This window comes from Taurulus bubalis, assembly GCF_910589615.1.
Source record: "Taurulus bubalis genome assembly, chromosome: 4".
In the NCBI taxonomy this organism is placed as follows: Eukaryota; Metazoa; Chordata; class Actinopteri; order Perciformes; family Cottidae; genus Taurulus; species Taurulus bubalis.
The window spans coordinates 17110704-17132539 of NC_136592.1; the positions used below are offsets into that span (position 1 = coordinate 17110704).

The following is a 21836-nucleotide window of genomic DNA, read 5'->3' on the forward strand; positions in this document are numbered from 1 at the left end:
CAAAATCTGTTTCTAAAAAGGACAACACAAGAAAGTCAGGTTTGGGCAATAAAATAAGATGTGCACAATGGGGAATTGAAAATCGGCCACACTGGCAGACCTACAAAATAATAGCCCTGGCTCAAGTCTTGTCTAGAAACCACCACAGCGACACAAACGTTTTCATTCTATACCCCATACAGCAGAAAAAAAAGGCCCACTTCTGATTGTTAAAGAATGTGGCCATTGTTTGAGAATAGCTGCACTAGACTGTATGTTAATACATTGAAAAAACATGTAATTATCATGTTATGGAAGCAGGCTGGGGCATTTCAGTACTGTACCCTACCGCTCGCCCAGTGCATAATGGGATTTGCTGAATTGTTGTTGGGACAGTTGCGAAAGTACCTACATTTATGGTGTGTTCTCTGTAATTTAAAACCCCTGCCTCTATTATTCATTACAGCCACTATAGGTATAATTTATGAATTACCGAAATGGAATTTCCAAAAAGGACATTTCGAGATAGCAATGCACACTGTCTGCAGGTTCTGTATGTGTTATAGATGTTATCTACAAGCCAGTATGTTTCAAACTATTCTAACTTTGCCAATAAATTGCTAAATACGCTACTTCCCTCAAAGCTTCACAAATATGAGGAGGCAACAGTGCACACGGTGCATTTAACTATGCTGCTAGGAATCATGAGTGTTTTGAACATGCAGACCTTTTCAATGAAATTGCAGCGTTAGACAACAACTTGGGTAGTTTACTTCCAGTCAGCTTGTGTGACAAATTCCACAGACTGAGTTTGTGTTTGAATCTTAACAGATTTAGAAGGGAATGGGGTTTTAAACTTTAATTTGATAGTTCATGAAGACGATGGAGGGTGCCATGTTTCTCAAACAGGGCTCCATACACGCACACTCACAAACCTCTGCAATTATGAAACTGCACGCAGAAATATCTCAGGCCAAGCATTTGACACCACAGGCATATTTCTTTAAACAGGCACTGCACTAGTTATGGTACCATCCATCCATTATCTGTAACCGCTGTCCAAATCAAGGTCGCAGGGGGCCTTGGGACAATCCTAGCTGACACTGGGCAAAGGCGGGGTAAACCTTGGACAGATCGCCACAGGGCCGACACATACAGACGGAAAAACATCCAGGTTCGCATTCAAATCTACTTGTGTGTTTTCGGACTGCAGGGGGAAGCTGGAGGACATGGAGAAAACCCGCTGACAGGTTGAGAACTCCACACAGAAGGGATGACCAGCAGGTTCATGACAGTGCTAACCACGCATTACCATGCCACCACCTTTCCCTACCAACGTGTGATTGTTAATCAAACATGTAGCTACGCGGCAGGACTATAACCATATAAAGTCTTAAGCACCATTTTCAAGTATTTGCTTGTTAATATAAATTATTGACAGAAGAAAATTTAATACATATTCTGTAACCAGTTTCATTTCAGTGCTTTGGGAATGTAAATGTAGATTGTTTGGTCTGCCGAAGGAGACCATGCTGTCTGGTGCCAGAACCCTTAGACGGAAGAAGCCTATACCAGGCTCACCAACTGAGCAATCAAGATGTTCAGATTTGAATTACCCACTCAGTTTTAAAACCAAACTTAACGTTAATTTCCCTGGCCACGCAAATACAATCACTAAATGGTCAAGAGAAGTATGACACAAGGATGTGAAGTAGACAGCCTTTGTTGTTTCCAACGTATGGCAGCTGCTGCTATAATTACCATCTGAAGCCAGATACTCCCTTAGTCAGCCGTGAGGCCCTTCCTGTGGCATCGCATTGCCTTCAAAGCTGTAGAATATTTCCAGCAACCTTGAGCTGCTAAGTAATTGCACAAAGTTGAACGTTTGGCCCTGGTTTTCTCAAAATTAAACTGAGAAGAAAATAAACACCTGTCCACGGTGAACAAATGGTACTGATTTCTTAAGACAGAAATAATAATACTGTAATGGGTGGGAGGATGAAAAGGTGATGACAGTGTAATGTCAGAGCAGGTAGCACAACATGGAGAACAGTGGTGGGAAGGCTTTGCGTATTACTTGTTTCGCAAAGCATAAATCCTTTGTTTTGCAGTGGTGACAAGAGCCATATCTTTGGCTAACTTAAGCATTATGTCAGGCTCTGCTCTGCCTGTGTTTAAGTAGTCAGCAACCGGGATTTTTCCACTAAATGTAGGAGGCTATGTTAGATTTCAGACAGTCCAAAAGCCCAATTCTGGTGATGACATATGAACCTAATTCATTATCAGTTCATGTCAATGGTATTTTGGTTGTCTGTTCTCGAGTTGACAACCAGCATTAATCTTGTTCAATATAGTAACACAAGGTCATCAATTATGTTAATATAAGCAGAGAAACAGCAAACAGTGTTATATACATACAAACTGAATTACTGTCCAATGTTTGTTTTAGTTATGGTACAATGTGTTGTTACATCTACAAAAACATGACTTCATTTATAAATATTCGTACATCACTGTATCGCTGCATTCAAATAAATACTTTGCAATAAACATGTTTTTTGTATGTTCTAAATGTTTTTAAATGTAGATCTCTGTATGCTTCAACTGAACTAATTTGTATTACATACTGTAGAATAGGGTTGGGTCTTGTTACATGCACTACAATATAAAGAACAAAATAGATTTGGCTACTTGTGATTGTCTTCGCTTCCTGCTGTTGCTATCCCTTGATTGTGAAGCAGAGGTTGCTGCCTTAACTCATAGTGCCACGACCTCAACACTGTGGGGCTGTGCCTGTGTCTCGTGAAAATGATCTTCTATGCCCATTAGATAAAAAGGCCCTTTGTATTCTAAAACATGTGACCACTTGGTATTTCCTTTGTGAAGGTATGACTGTCCTTTCAAAGTATTCTCCCTGTATGACACGGGCAATTTACATTGCAGTTGAGTTGACTATTATACTAAAGATATAGTGAATGACGCTTAATAAGCACCACAAGAGTACCCATTTATATCCATTTTCAACAAGCTGATATTACGCTCATCATGGCGCACTCTTTATTTCTTGTAAAGCACATGAACCATCACCTTTTCATACACGTATGACAATATAGATAAGCACAGATGGCCACAGACTAAGAAAACAGAGGCCTCATCACTCCTGATACCAGTCATTATTGGTTTCTTTGAGGAAAATATAAGGACATTCTAGATGTACATTGTAAAACCTAATTTCAGGTGTCTAAAATGTCTAGATAAAGTTTCACTAATGGTACACTTGTGTACCAAGTAATGCCTTTTGCATTCAAAGCCACCCGTCTATCTTCTATATCAAACATATATTAACAACTGTCACCATGTTTCACACCGTTTTCCTTTCCTAATTTTCCACACAAAAGCATATACCATGTTCTTAAAATCCTGGGCTCTGACCAGATTGCTTGATGCATTATAGGTAGTTATGTTCCGTGTACTGGAATAGATGTTTTCCACCCATCACTTTTGTGACTCATACAAGTTATGCACAACATCATGTCATAGTGCTCTCCCCATAAACTCTCAATTATTCTGTTTTGTTTACTGCCTCATATCTGTACGCACATCTAAAGATGACATCACTTGGAAACCAGTCATTATGTTGGCCACAATGTAATACTGATAACCAGCTTCCCCTAGAAAAGCATATGAGTGTTGCATTACATCACAACATGTTCCAAAGCCTTATTGCCTCTCCACTCTTGTTAACAACCAACATTACCCAGTAATAATTATTGTATGGCAAAACACTGTTTACACATTTATTTACAGGCCACATTGTGCTGACCTACTTCTCACATTACTGGTATCATTACCACCCACAACCTTGCTTTGCTAATGATAAGCTAACGGATGTGATGTGCGTGCAGCAGACAGGAGTATCTTAGCAAAGAGGAATCACACGAACAGTGCTGCAGCCTCAATGTACTCATGGTGTTGTTTAAAAGGTTCACAGTATTACCCGCTTGTTATTACAGTTTCACTACCATAAATGTTTTTTAGAAAGAGTAATAATGGGTATGTAATTAGGGCTGCAACTAACGATTATTTTAATAATCGATTAATCGGTTGATTATTTTTTCGATTAATCGGATAAAAAAATGTTTTTATCAAAAAAGCGTTCATTTCCAACCCTTTATTCCAAAACAGAAGTGACAGTGCAAAACATCTTTAGAATGTGCACAAACAGGTTGCTCCTTGAACATCCCTGAGCTGTTAATTAAAACAACAAAATGGACTAACACTAAAAACATACACATGTATGCTTTACATCTGCCAAATGTGAATTTTTTTTTAAAATTTTTACTGTAATTGATCCCTCCAGAGGCTGCATTTACATACCCTGCTTTATCAATATGTATGAAATACTGGAACAGAGGGAAGCTGTACTGCTCCATATAGAGCGTCCTCTTCCTTAAACTCTTTCATTCTGGGTCTCTTAAGCCTAGTTTATGGTTCTCCGTCACGTTGACGGCGTACCTACGCCGTCGACGTGACGCCGTCGACGTGACGCCGTCGTTGAGCATTCGAAGTTCTGCGTCGAGGGAACGCGTTGCCTGCAATTACCGCCATGCCGCCAGTAGGGATGGGTATCGTTTGGGTTTTTTCCGATACCGGCGCTAAACCGATACTTTTAAAACGATACCGGTGCCTAAACGGTGCCTGAACCGATACTTTTTTATTGCCAAGGCAATTCTTTTTCTTCAAATTGAACAATATTATTAACTGTTTAAAGTGTACTGTAGATATAAATAAATAAGTACATACAAAACACACTACGAACTACAGCTTCAAACTATAAAATATATATATTTAAAAAAAGAACAGACACAAGCATCAGGTGGCCTGATGGGACTGGTGCAACAGAACTCAGACACTGTTAGATCCTAAAACTGCTGCTTTACTGGACTACACGTCATCATTAATATCAACTGGAGAGATTTGTTCCATCAAGCCAAGGACGACGTTCAAAAGCTCGTGCTCGTGTCTCCAGCGATCTCTGTGTGCGCGCACTGTGTGTCTGTGTGTGTGTGAGCGCTGGAAGCCCCGCCCCCTCGAGCCCCGCTCTGTCTGCATGCAGGCGGACAGAGAGCAGGGCAGCGAGTGTGCTCTGATCCGCGCTATTTTAATAATCGTTTTTAACGTGCGGGCACCGCGCTACCTTTTTAGTATCTATATACCGTGCAACTTTACAGAGTAGTGTAAAAAAAAAATGTATTTAAATCGGCTCAGGCACCGGAAGGAAGCACCGAAATCTGCGTTGCTTTTCGGTCCGGTAGGTACCGGAACCCAACCATAGCCGCCAGGGGGGTGTGCCTGTGTGGCTGTGTGGCTTCAGGGGTTATAGCCGAATTCCGGTCACAGTAAACAATGGCGACCAAGTTGGAGCGGCTGCATTAAAGTTGGAGCTCATCAATATTGAAGAGCAAATGCTTATATTGCAAATGTTGAAGCGCAGGCGACAGAGAAGACGTTTGCGGAGGTGGTCTATACGACCACTAAACCGGTCGAGGCTGGGAAAAAGCAACTGCCGGAAATTACGTTCTGAGCGGACCAATCACAGCGCTTACGGTCCACGTCAACGCGACGCGTAGTTAGGATTTTTTGGAGGTGCGCGTCAGGCTACGGCGTAGGGGTCTGCGTCGACGGCGTAGGTACGCCGTCGACCTGACGGAGAACCATAAACTAGGCTTTATGACCACGACGTCACGTTGTTGGCTGAAGTGACGGAGAACCATAAACTAGGCTTTAAACTCTTTCATTCTGGGTCTCTTATGACCACGACGTCACGTTGTTGGCTAAGCCCAACTACGTGATTTGCTTCATTCTACTTTGAGTAAAAAAAAAAAAAAAAAACCTCCAGCCAGATCCGCCGGTGTGCAGGATTTTTTGGAGGTGCGCGTCTGGCTACGACGTAGGGGTCTGCGTCGACGGCGTAGCTACGGCGTAGGTACGCCGTCGACCTGACGGAGAACCATAAACTAGGCTTTAACGTTAACGAGTGACAGCGTGAACTGAACCAGACCGGGGGGTGACGGCATGTTTCATCACTCTACGTTTTTTTACAAGCAAGACTGAACTGTAACGGAACATAACGGAACTGTAACGACAATACACAACCCAAACACGTTAGCTAACGCGATAGCAAGCTGACTAGCTTCCATTAAAAGCTAGTTTGAGGAACATGAAGACGCTGATTGGCCAAGACTCGACTTGTCAAAGGTCTTCTATTTTTGAGAACATCACAACCTCAGCTTTTCTCGTGTCTCAGAAACGCTGGCCGGCCAGTTGCTCTGCGCCGCTCTTTTTTTCTTCTCCGCGACTTATTGCCCGGCGTAATAATCGCGTGACACAACGAATCGATTATGAAATTCGTTGCCAACACTTTTGATAATCGATTTTGTCGATTCGTTGTTGCAGCCCTATATGTAATGGTATTGTATAACATGATACTATTTGTATGAGAGTAGGGTCCCATACAATCAAAATAATTGCAAGTAAAACAACAATTATCTTTGATAAGGTAACAATAACATAAAACTACAAACAAGGGCAGCAACATTAGCCTCTACTATTTGGACCAAACTAAGCAGCCATGTCTGCTGCATAAGCCCAACTTGCCAAAAGGCTCCACAACAGAAGAAAGCAAAAACAATTATCCACAATATGTTTTATACTCCTTAGTTTCAGTGAAACAAAATACTAGCATTAATATCATACAAGCCAGACATGCAGAGGGGAAAGTTGTAGGTCACAGTACAATTTGATGAAAAATGATTTCCAGTTTACAGAATCCCCAGTTTCAGAAGTTTCAGTGGACCAGGAACTCAAAGTAATTGTTTCATGCCACAAAAAGACTATTTCTGAAAAGAATGTGGCCTAAAATGATATTGGGTACTTTTGTGTTTTTATTCCCACACCCTCATATAAAAAGCTCCACTATTTCCCTATACCTACTCTTTAACCAGGGACTAGGGCTGTGCGGTGTACCGGTTTCAAATTTCCATACGGTATGAATTTTTCATGTACTCATAGCTCTTCGGCAGGCAGCAAAACGTAATGTTCATAGCTCACAGCTGTGAGGGCGCAGCGGTTGGTGTTAGGGATATAACTTTAGTTATGTTTTTTTTTTTTAATTACACCGCCAAACTGCATGCTGGGACAGCTCGCACAGGAAGAGACAGAAGAGTCTCCTGTGGGAGTTTCATGATAGTGGGCGAGATGTACCCAGCATGAAGTTCGGCCGCATAATTTTTTTAGAACCGTTGTTAAGGCTATGCACTATTAGTATGACAGTATATGATACGTTCATAGCTACATTCCCCTGGGTCCTAAGTCCCTCCAAGTTAAGCTTCCTAACGCCCTCTGTGTACCAATGTACAAACAGCTGCTGGCCAGTTGCAAGAGAGTTGGCCAGCTGTGAACAACCATGGCAGCACTCCTTTTCGGCATCAATAAATAAATGTGTTTACTCGAAGAAAAAAATACCATGAAACCGCCAGAATCTTACAAAATACCGTGATATGAATTGTTGGCCATTCCGCCCAGCCCTACCAGGCACCTGCATTATGGTAAAAGATCAAGTAGGTTATTACAGCCTTGTTTAGAATGATTACCTGAACATTAATTCCGATATTATAACACCTCGTGTTTCGCTTTACTTTTATACCTATTAACACGAGCTACGGTGGAATGGCAGGCGAGGAAAATGAACTGATCTATTTGGACTGGGTTGATCCAAAAATGCAGGTTATAGTTAGTGCACGGTAACAATGTAACTAACGGAACTAACGCTAGCTAACCTTCAGTTCAGTACGCAGCTTTCGACACGTTATATTCTCACGTTTATGGCAAAAAAGACATATAACGCTACTACTTTACAATTGCGCTTCCAGTATGATTACAAGTTAACGTTAGTTTAATGACAGGTTAAATACATTGTAGACACTTAAACAGCATGTGTTATTCTGAAAATGTAAAAAGGTAGCTATTTATAATAATGGTTGAGCGTTAACATGATCTTGCGATGTTTTAATAGGTCAACTGAAAGCTAACACATAGCGAGCGTATGAAGTAACGTTAATGTTAATACGACAGTCATAAGTTAGCGGTAGTCGCTCGGTCCAATTAGTCAAAATACGGTGTGTCAATGTTAGTTAAACAAGCGTCAATAGACCTAACTAGGGCAACACGTTCAATAGGAACCAACGGGTCACCGTGACAACAGTGAAAGAACAAACACAACAGTGTCGAATGCCCTCACGTTCATAATTGACACCAACGTCATCGCTACCGGATGATAATACAATTAATTCACGACTACGTTCAAACGCAATAAGTCGAACGGGTTGAAACAGTATAAGCTACAGTGAAAGGCTCGCTAGCTAAGTTTGCAGCCAAGTTATGACTTTGTATTACGTCACAGTCAAACTATCGTTTGAAAGGTTAAGATAAAGAAATATCACCATTGTCGGCCTTCTCTCCGCCACTCACCTTCACATAGAGTCACTATAAGTATAATCCAGGGCTTCTCTGAACATGTTATGGACTTACAAATCCATACCATGCACAGTTCGCCTGCATTGCTGCCATCTTGTCCTAGACGACAGGAAGGGAGAGCTCGCTCTCGGTAACGCCACCATCTCCCACATTTTAAACAATAATTAACTCTTGCATTTGATCGTCCAGAATCCCCACGCCGAGTCCAGGTTGTAGCTACACAGTTCAAATTCGTCTTCTTCCTCTTTGGGCGAAGTAGCCCATCTCTGAAAGGAGGTCCGTTACCCCGTCTTGACGTGCTGGTCCGTGGCCCCGACTGCCTCTAACATGTCCTTTTTCTCTCTCACCAACTGCAAGCAAATGTTTGTGAACTGACGGCATTGGCCAGACCAGAGTAATCGATCAAATACATCCAAAACGATTTAGGATGTAGATTGTATGCCTATATGGATATACACATCGTGTACACCTAAAACAATTGTGAAATATTAATATATGTGTATGTTTAAAAGGATGACAGAAATAAAGGCGTAGATTGTCGTGGTCAGAGGGTACATGTGACTTGTGAATAAAACACATTAAAGTTATAAGTCTGTGTTTTCTTTTTTTTCTCTTTTTTTTTAGTTTATAGCCCTGCAGGCTGATCAAGAAAAACAAGACAAGACAATCACATCCTCTAGAAGATAGTAGTCTCCTTAATAAACCTAAAACCTATAATAAACCTCAAACCTCAAAGTTCTAGAAATATATACTGTATATATAAGGCAATGACAATGAGCGGTAAGGGAGTCGACTGAATGGGAATCTGCATATTTTATTTTACAGGCATATACATAACTGAGGTAACTTGATAACTTGTTGCTCAAAGGTACACAACAAGTTTGACACAAAAATGCATTATATTAGGCCACGTACAATATGGGGAGTGTGAATCCATTGGTTAGTATTAGATGTGCTTCACATTTCATCTTTGAAAATGCAATGGAATAACCTAATGATAATAAACAAAAAATACTTATTTTTGCTGTCTTCTTTAGCAATGTGTCAACAGCAGAGTGGTCTTAAGGAAATTTGTGGGGGAGGATAGCTGCTGCTCAGACAGCCAGGAGGCACCCAACTGAGAAACAAAGCTGCTCATAAACCCACAATGTCTGAGAAGACTAGCTGTAATCTAATCCACCAAAATGCAATTGTTTTCCCCAGCCCCCATCCCATTAACAGACAACAAAACACCAGTTGGAAAGCAGGTGTGACCACCTCTTATCTAACCTGTTGCTTCGTGAGTAAACACAGCTGGGTAAAAGTGGAAGCAAAGTAGCCAAGAAAAAGACCCCTTTATGCCCTTTTAGCTTCTGATGGAGGACGCAAGCATGTTGTTCCTCCCGGGCTCATGGCTTCATCAAATCTAGACTGCGTCAAAGCAGACCCCATTAACAGTGACCTACAAAACTGCACTAACAATTACACACCATCCAACGATCTTGCCAGGACATACGTTTTCCTAATTTATTTAAAAGCCTTCGATTTTGATGGGTGTTTTATTATTTTTTTCACAACAAATGGTAGGTCCACCTGGACCCAGACACAGAAAAGAATATAACACGTGTTAGAAAAAGAAAAGTACTGGTATGTCACACTACTACTATTCTATGAGTAATTATACACATGATTAGTTTACTTGTTTTAGGAGCAGAATACACTTGTTTGGTTGTGATCAGGGAACCGCTCGACAGTATTTTGCTCTGGTCTGTTGTAAATCGTTTTCCAGATACACACAAGCGCGCGCTCTAGTTGCGCGGGTGATCCTTTGTCGCCCCCCACTGGTGAGCATCTTGTAGTACAACACGAGCTTTTGTTGTGTTGCTGCTGAACTACAGAACTTTTGCGATTTGAGTCACTATTACAAAATTGCGTACAGTCTTACAAATAAAGCGGTTTGAGGTTCATAACACAAACCTCACGGAAATATATGGTCATAAAAATAAAAACATAAAGGTCTGTATTTGTCTCATGGCCACTGCAAGAAGTCGCCTATCGGCCAAAATTAGAAACACGGTTTCCAGTTTCATGAGTCACCTGAATGCACGTGCTCGACATGCATAAACACAGTGCAATTATGTTTCGTTAATGTTACAGATTTCGCTTTCTTAGAATGGATTATGAGTATGAGACAAAGAAGAATAGAGAATAGAATATCCGTTATATCCCCCGCCTCCAATAAAAACAATCTTTAATTTTTTTATATATATATATATATATATATATAATCCCCATTTGAGGCTATCAAAATGATGCACCATCTGATTTGTAGGAGGCAATCCTATCGTTAAAATTCCTATAAAAAGGATATGTTCATTTACATTGCAACATGCTGTAAGTGTTTTAGTCAGGTTAATTTCGTGGAACTTGGTGTTTTATTTTGCTGAAGGTTTTGCGCCGGAAGTGCTATTGTTGCTGCCGTTGGGTCAGCCCACAACGCAACACAAGTTTCTCGCCATTTTGAGATAACGGCCAGCAATCGAGCAGTTAACGCTAGTTGCTTGAGGGCAATGTGATCGACACTTCGAAGCTATGCCGATTATTTAGTCGTTTTTAAGACTGCCACCACGTTATTATTTGAGCGTTATCCCAACTGGCGTAACATTTCTAACCTAGAGTACTCTTCCAGCAATGGCCACCGAGGGAGCAGCCGAACAGGTAACTTAGCTAACGTTACTTGAGGAGGAAGCTAACCATCACTGACACGCTAGCATATAATTTAGCTTGTTTGTTGTTATTCGATAGCGTTAGCATATACGTATATATATTTATATATGGTGCATATGCATTATATTTTGCAAATGCGCCAGTCCAAGCGAATATTACACACTTGCTGCAATGGTTTGTCGTAAAGCTTTAACCTCTCGCACGCCATGTTGGCTAATGGTAGCCCTGTTGCTACTTATTGTCCAACGGTAGCGCGATAGGTAACTCCTCACCTCCTGCATTTCACATTGGTATTCTCTTCTAGTGGCCTCCAGGTAACGTTAGTGGTCTGTGCTGGAGGCTTCTCCGTAGTGCCAGCCACGAAGACTCTTCGTTAGCTAGTGGAGGGCAAGACGGATTTCTGTATTAGTAACTTGATTTCCCTCTAAATTACCCGCGAGGTTTTTGTTCATTCCACACACTGCATGAGCGTTGCCAAGAACGTAGGGCTTTATTGTCCATCACCTAACCTCCCTCCTATATGATAATCTCGTATTTATCGTCAGGTTGGCCCTCATCGAGCCCGTGCACTGCAAGTCTGTTCAGCGCATAACCCTTCTTTCCTGTGCCTTCTGTGTTGTCTTGCAGGCAGCGGCAGAGTATATTCCGGAGAAGGTGAAGAAGGCAGAGAAGAAGTTGGAAGAAAACCCATATGACCTTGACGCATGGAGCATTCTGATTCGAGAAGCACAGGTTTAGTGACACAGAGTTGTATTCCTGGGGTTAAGCAAACTGGGAATATGGGTGGGGGGAGGGAATGAGGTGGTAATGGATAATAGATTGTTAAAATACAAAGCACTTAATCTTTTTCTCCCATATGACTGATTTTCATAGTGTGGAATGTTAATGCATTCTCCTTCTTTAGAACCAACCCATAGATAAAGCAAGGAAGACATATGAACGACTTGTCACGCAGTTCCCAAGTTCTGGCAGATTCTGGAAACTATTCATTGAAGCCGAGGTTAATACTTTTTATTTTTCTTTAGTGTGCATGTCTGGGAATTTTTCTAACATGATCAACAATGTGATTTTCACACAAACAAAATGTCTCATCCTTCAATTGAGTTTAAAGTCACAATTCTTGTATTCGGTACTCGGCCTGACTACTTTTACTTTACTACTTCTAGCTTTAGTTTATTATTGAAGGTCAAGATAATGTATAAAGATATTTTGACGGTTGAAAGCACCGATCGCCAAAGACTCATGAAATTGCATGAAACACATGTGATGAACAAAGATGTAGGATCATGTCAAAGCACTTTTGATTTGTTAGGCCCTAGCTAGACTCAGTAAGAATTGTGCCTTTGAACTCAAGCAACGCGGAAATTAGCTCTAACCATTTCTTTTCCAGCAAATTGTTCATAGGATTAAAACGATACATCTTTATCAACGTCATATTTAAATGGGGTAAAGTGCATTTGTTGCATGTTTGGTCTGCAACAATATTAAAACTATTTTAATGGTATTGGAGTGCATTAGCCTTTTATTCACTTGTCGTGTCAATTTATTGCCTCCTGTGTCATTTCTTTCGGGTAATTTTTATAAACAAATATTTTGATTGTGTGGCCCATTCTTTCTTGAGACAGGTCTCCCCACTCAGCGACCAGTGACCCATTTGCCTTGATGCAATCAACAGGCTTTGCGGTTAGGCAATAAGCAATTGATAGGATGATTAATTTTCCCTTGCACATAATCATTTGTTACCTGGTGAAGTGCATTTTCTGATGCTCTACCTCTGCAGATGACTACTGCAATTGGTGTTAAACACATTGTTTACAAAGTTTCACAGGATTATCAAGAATCAGGATTTAGCTTCTAGTTTAAAGTCCAGTGTAGTTCTGGATCATGCTTACCTCTCTGCTGTGAGTTGAATGTTGCTGTATGTTGAGGTTGTAGTGGTTGTGGTTTGTTGTTGTGGGGTTGCTCCCCTGAATGAAGCTACCCCTTCTATCCCCCTTGCCTGCGGTCTTCATCACACATTGCTGCCTTTTCCAAATGGACTAGGCTTCTCAGGAACAGTCCTTTTTTAATAATGAATTCCAGCCTATGGATGGCATTAACTACTTGAGTCAGTAAAGCATCAGTGTTGCTCTCTACACCACAGGCAAAGTTTCCCCTCGGAACAAAGTTTTCGGGCTGCATAAAAAGGCAAAGCAGTTGCAACTCGGGATGTGTGGATCTTAAGAATATCAGAGTCCAATAGATTAAAACAGCCTAACATTAATTTCATGGATTTTGGTGAAACCAGCCAATATTACCCAGATTTATGTTTTGTAAGATGTTCTATATGTAAATTATATTTTTTTTAAAAACCTTATACAGGTACATCTTTGGACTAATAGTTGGCTGGTGGGTAATTATCTGAAGAATCCAGAAAGTACCAAAACAATTTAACTTGCAAGTACATCTATAGTATACAGATTTTAAATAAAATAAATAAATCTATACTACTTTTCATGTATGTATTATTAAGCCGCCATCTCTCCCCGCTTAACACCAAACCACAATTCAGCCTAAAATACAACCCGTGGTACAAAAGGTTTCTTTTTGCAGAAATGAGAGACTGGACGTTTGAATTAGCATTAAGTTATTTATAATTTCTTTGTTTATGGCTTGAGATTTAAAACGCAGATGATGCAATGTCATATTTTTATACCAGGGCAGATCATTTAATTAGTTTAAATGCATTCCCCTCTTTGGTAAGTATGTGGATCAGCTCTAACCCCTCATTAGAACTACATGTAGGTTAGAACTATACATTTACTGACCAATGTTGGAACGCCTCACAAAACCCACTTCTGTGAAGTTCTTCTTACTCTGCCCTTTTTATAGAATACAAAGCATGTTCCGTAAAGAGCACAGTGTATCCTTGTTTGTGTGAGATTCTGGTTCTCTTGAGATGTTATATAGTTAGTAAAAGTTGCTTACCAGGCATCCATTGTTGACTCTTTTTTTTCAGTAACATGGGCACTGTGTGATGTGATCAGACTAGTTTACAGACTTATTCATTTTCTCATAGAAAGGAAATGTGTAATTGTTATTGCTTGTATTTGCAATATTGTACTGGATAAATGATCTAAAGGATGTAGCCAAATGCAGTAGAATTTCTGTAGCCCTTGAATGTGGAGTTAGTGGACAGTCTCACTCATGAATTGCAATGTAGAATATAAATGAACAAATGCACAGTACTTTGCCTTTACTGGATGTTGGCCTAAGATAATTGGATCAGTCATCAAATTATTTAGTTTATATTTTATTATATGACTTGATGTAGTGAACTTTATTTTCTAATATTAAATTAAGCCGGTTTGTGCTGAAAGGATCATATAAGTATGGTGTAGATTATTATTTTTGTCTGTCAGTGATCTTCAGTAGAGTTTGTGCTTAATGAGGCTGTGGTGTCACCGGGTAGTAAGGACTCGCCCTCAAAGCAGCCACTAGGTGTGTAGTAATGTTTCCCTCCATGAGCACCATCTAGAGAGATCTGTAGCCATCTCCCCTGCATATTATACCATTATTTCGGTCTAAGTCCTGCATATTATGTGACTGATCCCTTTCAGGGTAGCACATGGCAACACATCTAGAAATGTGCAGTTGTTGTTAAAGCTTTACTGTTTATAGAACAGATTGAATGAATTATGGAAGACCATCTGATTCTATTACATAAAGTTTTAATCTCGCATTTAGTTATGCTCTGCGTTGGTTATCCCAAGAAAACGTAATAGATTTTCACATTACATCTGAGGCATTACATGATATTTTGTAGTTGAAATAACTGAATTCCTGGCTAAAAAAATAAACAGTAGATTTGTGTTCTAAACACATCTTTTGACTCAATTACTATTAGAGATTCACATTTGTCTGTTTTCTTAAAAACCTTTCTTAGAAATTATACTTTTGTAGAGGTCCTAATTAGAGGACGTACCAAATTTGGAAGGAAACAAATTCTCCCCTGTGTTAAATGAGATTAAGTTGGCCACATGCTTGCAATACGTCAGCATATTGCTTTGCTTCATGCATTAGTTGCATAATTTCTAAAAAATAACACTTTCATCTTGAATTGTTAAATATTGCATTTTACTTCTGATGTTTTGTACTGTATTTTTTTACATTCCGATGTGGATACAGACACGTTTTTTTTTTTTTAAATAGTGTTTTTGGGGGCCTGTAATCAATAGTGGACAGTTTAGAGGTGATGGTCTCAACCAACAGGCTACAGGACACTCACAAGATAAATGAATGTTTTCATTTTGTTACAGCAAGTCACTCTACCAGTCTGACTATTGTGTGAATATATTAAAAGGATTCTGTCAAATGCTTCTAAGCTTTCACCTGGGAAAAAAGCAGTACATTGTACTTTCTCAGTGCCTTCTGGATATTTACTTACCACGTAACCACTCTTTTCTGACACTTCCAGGCTGGTTCAACTCAGCTTTTCTACTTTGGAGACACATTAATGTATAACGTGCTAATATCTCAGAAACAACAGCCTTTCTGTACTGGAGGGTGCTGTGAGACCGCTGCCTCAACTCTTCAACAGTTCCTTGCTTGTGTTCACCAAAGAAACACGCACAGGCGTGACATTTTTAAAAATATATAATACTAATTTACAAATATAACTTTTTCAGTATTTCTTTAAATTGATATTCAAAATGTACATTTTCTAATTGTTCCAGGATTAGTTTTCTACAACGTGGGTACTGGTGTTTTCTTGGTTATGTAACACATTCTTTTTTTCTTTTCTGTCATTTCTTTTCAAATTTGGCTTTTTTGACAGTGTAGGGATAGAAACTGCACTGTAACCGCTTTGCTCCAAAGGTGCTCCATGTGGTGATTTATACAAAGAAAATAAACCCCTTTTTGAAGTTATTTGTCATTCTTGTGTGAATTTCACTTTGTTGATCAGGTCCTGTGTGTGTGTGTGTGATTGGTTGGTTGCATTTGCATGAATGCATGTTTCCTTTTAGCCATAAAAGTTATAGTATCATTTTGTATTAACATTGCATTTACACTCTAATTTGCAGATCAAGGCTAAAAACTATGACAAGGTAGAAAAGGTAAGTGTCCATCAGTCTTTGAAGCTGACTAATGTGTGATTTAAATGATCTGGAAAAATTGTCAGATGTTTCTAATTAGTCTGGTAAATAAAAAAATGCATTCACACTATTATACATTACAATCATTGTTGTATTACAAAGCATCTAAAACGTACATGTGAAAGTACAGAGTGCAGATGGGAGAAAATGTCAGTGTGCCTTCTTGAAGTTTGATGATTCCCTGCATATTGGCTTGCAACCATAGATATAACTTTGTACATACTGTAGTTACAACTACCATGACACTTATTAGGTAAATATGTATATAAGTATTGCTATCTCTTTGTTGGAACGCCTTTTTATAGATTACCATGATTGTTATTTAAATGTACCATTAACCTCTGCATTGGTCTAAAACTGATTTGTTGAGTCCACTTGAACGTCACATTAAGACGACACATCCCTCAAACAAGCTTCAAACTGGTGTTTTTGAGTTTGCAGAAGCTCTGAAATGTAGGGCACACCTGAGGCCTGTCTAATGAAGCAGAATAAATAAAGTGCACTGCACAACTGTGCAGAGTTAAACCTCCACCCAAATCTGGCATATGGGTTGAAATAAAAACTGTTAGTTTTGAGCAATGGATGTATGAAGCCAAATAAATGAAACACTGAAGCTGGGTGGTTGTTGAGTACATTACAGTACCTGTAAATGTGTGTTTGTGTCTATTCTAGTTATTTCATCTTGTGTTTTCGCCCCTGTAGTTGTTTCAGAGATGCCTAATGAAAGTCTTGCACATCGACCTGTGGAAATGTTATCTCTCATATGTTCGAGAGACCAAAGGGAAGCTGCCCAGCTACAAGTAAGAGAGCATGCTACATAGTGGGATTAGAATGTTGGCGTACTGCTGTACTAAAATGCTCATACATCACTTCATCTTTTTACCCTCAGAGAGAAGATGGCCCAGGCGTATGACTTTGCCCTGGATAAAATTGGCATGGAAATTATGAGCTATCAGGTACACAGATCTAAGCAGCCTGTGTATATGTATGTATGTATGTATGTATGTATGTACATACATGTATATACATATATGTGTGTGTGTGTGTGTGTGTATATATATATATATATATATATATATATATATATATATAGGTGTGTGTTCTAGTTATACTACTGTTACCTAACAGCTTTTCTTTCCTCCCCTCAGATTTGGGTAGACTACATCAACTTCCTCAAAGGAGTGTAAGTAGTTGTCCTGTAATAGTCTGAGACTTTGTAAACTTTTTTTTAGCCAACTCTTAAATGTTGACATTTTTGTTGTGTGTTCCGTTAGTGAGGCTGTAGGCTCGTACGCAGAGAACCAACGAATCACTGCAGTACGGAGGGTGTACCAGCGAGGCTGCGTAAACCCCATGATCAACATCGAGCAGCTCTGGAGAGATTACAGCAAATATGAGGAGGTGAGTGACCCACCCAGGCCTCGATTGACCTGTAAATGTTTGCACATATGGAGCTGTTAATGCAGGAGTGATGGAGTGCTATACTTACTTGTCTTTTTCATGAACAGGGAATTAATGTGCACTTGGCCAAAAAGATGATTGAGGACCGAAGTAGAGACTACATGAATGCCCGGAGAGTAGCAAAGGTGAGACAGTGTCACGATATGCACAGACTTCTTTTGAATCCTTGTACTGTCGTTGTAAATTAATACAGACTGTTGCATGTTTTGTGTCATTCAGGAGTATGAGACTGTGATGAAGGGGTTGGACAGGAATGCACCCTCAGTACCGCCCCAGAATTCCCCTCAGGAAGCCCAGCAGGTGGAAATGTGGAAGAAGTATATCCAGTGGGAGAAAAGCAACCCACTGCGCACAGAAGACCAGACCCTCATCACAAAAAGAGGTGACTAATTGTAGGCAGGATATTTTGTGTTGTCTTTGAATTTGTAAACTGTTGCTGTATATGCCCCAAAACGCAAGTCAATGGAGATACACTATGTTTGAAACTTTAGCTGTAGAAATACAGTCACTAGAGGACATAGGTTTTCTCCTCACTCATGGTTGAAATGGACTGATCCTGTTTCTTATGAATTGTAGTCGATTACTGATGCCCTCTGTGTTGCAGTGATGTTTGCCTATGAGCAGTGCCTGCTGGTGCTGGGCCACCATCCTGACGTATGGTACGAGGCAGCACAGTACCTGGAGCAGTCCAGCAAACTGCTGGCAGAGAAAGGGGTGAGGAAAAAAACCTTTTGGATTTGATGTGAAACTGCCAAAAGTCAAACTTCAGCTCAAAACGATCCTATATTTCTTTGTTGTTTATGTTTTTCCACTCAGGATATGAATAATTCCAAGCTGTTTAGTGACGAGGCAGCGAACATCTATGAACGTGCCATTGGGACTCTTCTTAAGAAGAACATGCTGCTGTACTTTTCATTTGCAGACTATGAAGAAGTGAGTTGCTTACGCAGCACAAATTGTACTCAACACAGTAAGCAACACAGGGACTTATCCGCATGTATCTTTTGCTTTCCTCGCAGAGTCGCATGAAGTACGAGAAGGTCCACGGCGTCTATAACAAACTGCTCACCATTGAGGACATTGACCCCACACTGGTCTACATTCAGTACATGAAGTTTGCCAGGAGGGCAGAAGGCATCAAGTCGGGTCGTACCATCTTCAAAAAGGCCCGAGAGGATCTACGCACGCGTCACCATGTGTATGTGACGGCAGCACTGATGGAGTACTACTGCAGCAAGGCAAGTACACATAATCACATGTTTATTATACATACCATGCTACTAAAATGAATCTTAAATATATTTGGTTTTCTGGTAAACAATCTTTGTATCTTTCCCCGCAGGATAAATCGGTGGCCTTCAAGATTTTTGAGCTTGGTTTGAAAAAATACGGTGACATTCCAGAGTACATACTGGCATACATTGATTACCTCTCCCACCTTAATGGTAGGTTGTGTGTAATAGAGTGTAGGACATATGTTCTTTACTAGTAATCCATTAGTCTAACAGAAAACTAACTAACTAATTCACTATTTGATAATGAGGTAACTGTGATGTCCTGCTTTCAGCTGTTGATTAAATTAAATATTTTGCCATCATTATTGTCAAAGTATTGGAAGATAAATGTGTAAACCTGTTTTTTTTTCTCTGTCTTCCTCTACCCTTTCAGAGGATAACAACACCAGGGTTCTGTTTGAACGTGTCCTCACCTCAGGAAGCTTGTCACCAGAAAAGTCAGGGTAATGTCAATTATTGACTAAGTTGTGTTATGATAATAATGAATGAGCTCAGTTTGTTTATTTTAGTTTTTCTTTCATCCTTCAGCGAGATCTGGGCTCGGTTCTTGGCTTTTGAGAGCAACATAGGAGACCTGGCAAGTATCCTGAAAGTGGAGCGCAGGCGATTCACTGCCTTCAAGGACGAGTATGAGGGCAAGGAAACAGCCTTGCTGGTAGATAGATATAAGTTCATGGACCTGTATCCCTGCTCTTCTAGTGAACTCAAGGCCCTTGGATACAAGGTGTGCATTTTACCTTTTCGAGATGTCACAACATGCCATCTATTGCTGCAAAAGTCGTGACAGGCTTTTCTTTCAACTGACATTTCAACTGTTTCCACCATGTGTTTGTAGGATGTGTCTCGGGCTAAACTGGCAGCAATGCTCCCAGAGACCGTGGTGACGCCCTCTACGCCTTCACTAAAGGATGAAGCTGACCGTAAACCTGAGTACCCCAAACCCGACACTAATCAGATGATCCCCTTCCAGCCACGTCACCTTGCCCGTACGTAGACCAATACCAAACTAGTCAATCTCTGTGTTTAAGAATGATGTTGTTGTTATGCATCTGCACCACTCTCTCTCCTAAATTGGCTAAATACCTAAAAGGATCCATCTTTGATGTTGCCTCCTGTGTTCCTCCCAACAGCTCCAGGTTTACACCCTGTCCCTGGTGGAGTTTTCCCAGTCCCCCCAGCTGCTGTTGTCCTAATGAAGCTGCTCCCTCCACCTACGTGCTTCACTGTGAGTAACAGCAGCAGCGGCTTAGAACTATAAATGTCATATTTACTGGGAATGAATGAAATAAAAGGAGCGGGGGGGGGAGGAGTTCTACAAGAATGCAATAAGTTTGTGATTGTTTCTTGCTGCAGGGACCCTTTGTTCAAGTGGATGAGCTCATGGAAACATTCAGGAGATGCACACTTCCTGAGAGTAAGTTGCTTTTGTCAGCACTTCGGATGAATCCAGACCATTTCTATTTTAGAAACTTGACTCTGGAGATGGAACTGTCAGTCAGATATTTAGGCAGTCATCCAGTGATCAAACCAACACTTGGATCAAGACTGAAATATCTAGACCGCTGTCAAATATATTGGTATAAAATTTGTTGCAGTGTGACAAAATGTTGTTCTGCCCCCTATTTGTAACTGATGTATTTGTTGGTCTCTACAGCTGTTGATGCTGCTGTCGAGCTGATCACTGGTAGACAGCCCGATACAGGAGGGGAAGGCAATGGATCCATGGAGAACCATGCTGTTGCCAAGTCACTCAAGAGGCCTAACGCAGATTCCGACGAGGAGGACGACAAAGGAGCCGTGGCTCCGCCCATACACGACATCTACCGTGCACGCCAACAGAAAAGGATCCGATAAACCAACCAAAACACACGCTTAACCCTACGAGAATGTAATCTTAACAGGTGGTCATATGAGGTAAATGTACATGTCCACATTTCTGAGTGCGTCTGACAGATTATACATCCGTTTATCTCTGTACAGAAGACATGCATACATGCACACACACTCACTGAGACATACATACAGTATGTACACCTGAGTGTTCTCATGGCTTTTTTTGTTGAACAGTTTTTATTTTTAAAGACTGACCATTATATTGTACAAAGTTTTTAATTCAACCATTGACTTTGGCACACAGCTTGTTTTGGCCTTGTGATGTTCCAGTGATGGCAAAGTGGAATCAAGCTTCTTCTTCTTTTTTTTTTTTAGATAACTGGAGTAAACAATTCCTTTCAATAAAAATGGAAAAGATTTCAACCAGATTTGCTTTTTTATTTGACTTAACTTGTACTTTATGCTTCATTGCTGTCTTTCTCTGTAGCCGTCCTGACCTCTTATTAGGACTTATCTTTTAGCTCAGCCATGACAGGCCTCATCAATTTCACTAGGCGGCAGCATACGACATTTCAGATATCGTCCATTCAAATAATCAGTTTTCCTCTGTCAGCAGGATTTCATGGGCTTCGATTTAGGCGATCTACATCAGGGCAAGATAGCTTTGAAACATATGTCTATTTGGGGGAAATAGGTTTGCTTGTTTTTGCATTTTAACTGTGGATTTAAGCGTGAAAATACAAACAACGAACGCTCTTTCAGCGTAAACAAATTGAAACATTAGCTGACATATCCAGATAGTTCCTTAGTGACAAACTCTACTTGATTGGGAATGTACACACTTTGTCAATGCCAGCTAGCTGCTTATTTTCTAATTAGCCTGATTACATCA

At 40.3% G+C, this 21836-nt stretch overlaps 2 protein-coding genes across 2 annotated transcripts in view; one reads left to right on the plus strand and one right to left on the minus strand.

Annotated features, from left to right (window-relative positions):
- Positions 1-8603, minus strand: part of hipk3b (homeodomain interacting protein kinase 3b) — a gene marked incomplete at its 3' end in the record, with an annotated part of 37743 nt that extends 29140 nt beyond the window's left edge. Inside the window, exon 1 of the mRNA XM_079216681.1 lies at positions 8509-8603. Within this exon, the coding sequence (XP_079072807.1) occupies positions 8509-8581 (73 nt within the window). The 5' untranslated portion in view covers positions 8582-8603. The remainder of the gene's footprint in view (positions 1-8508) is intronic.
- Positions 8604-11031: 2428 nt separating this feature from the next.
- cstf3 (cleavage stimulation factor, 3' pre-RNA, subunit 3) lies at positions 11032-21273 on the plus strand. The gene is made up of 20 exons (XM_079217421.1): positions 11032-11211; positions 11848-11952; positions 12125-12220; positions 16284-16316; positions 17058-17155; positions 17245-17311; positions 17504-17538; positions 17630-17756; positions 17864-17941; positions 18036-18198; positions 18421-18530; positions 18633-18749; positions 18836-19054; positions 19159-19261; positions 19485-19554; positions 19640-19835; positions 19947-20097; positions 20242-20336; positions 20465-20525; positions 20766-21273. The coding sequence occupies exons 1-20, from the start codon at positions 11185-11187 to the stop codon at positions 20963-20965; spliced, it is 2151 nt and encodes a 716-aa protein (XP_079073547.1). The 5' UTR covers positions 11032-11184; the 3' UTR covers positions 20966-21273.
- Positions 21274-21836: the final 563 nt, after the last annotated feature.

Bases quoted from the DNA above. Each gene is read 5' to 3' on its own strand.
- cstf3 (XM_079217421.1), top strand. From the start codon at position 11,185: ATGGCCACCGAGGGAGCAGCCGAACAG. The intron at 19,055-19,158 runs GCAAGTACACAT...CTTTCCCCGCAG, and splicing joins TGGAGTACTACTGCAGCAAG to GATAAATCGGTGGCCTTCAA. The intron at 20,098-20,241 runs GTACGTAGACCA...TCCTCCCAACAG, and splicing joins CCAGCCACGTCACCTTGCCC to CTCCAGGTTTACACCCTGTC.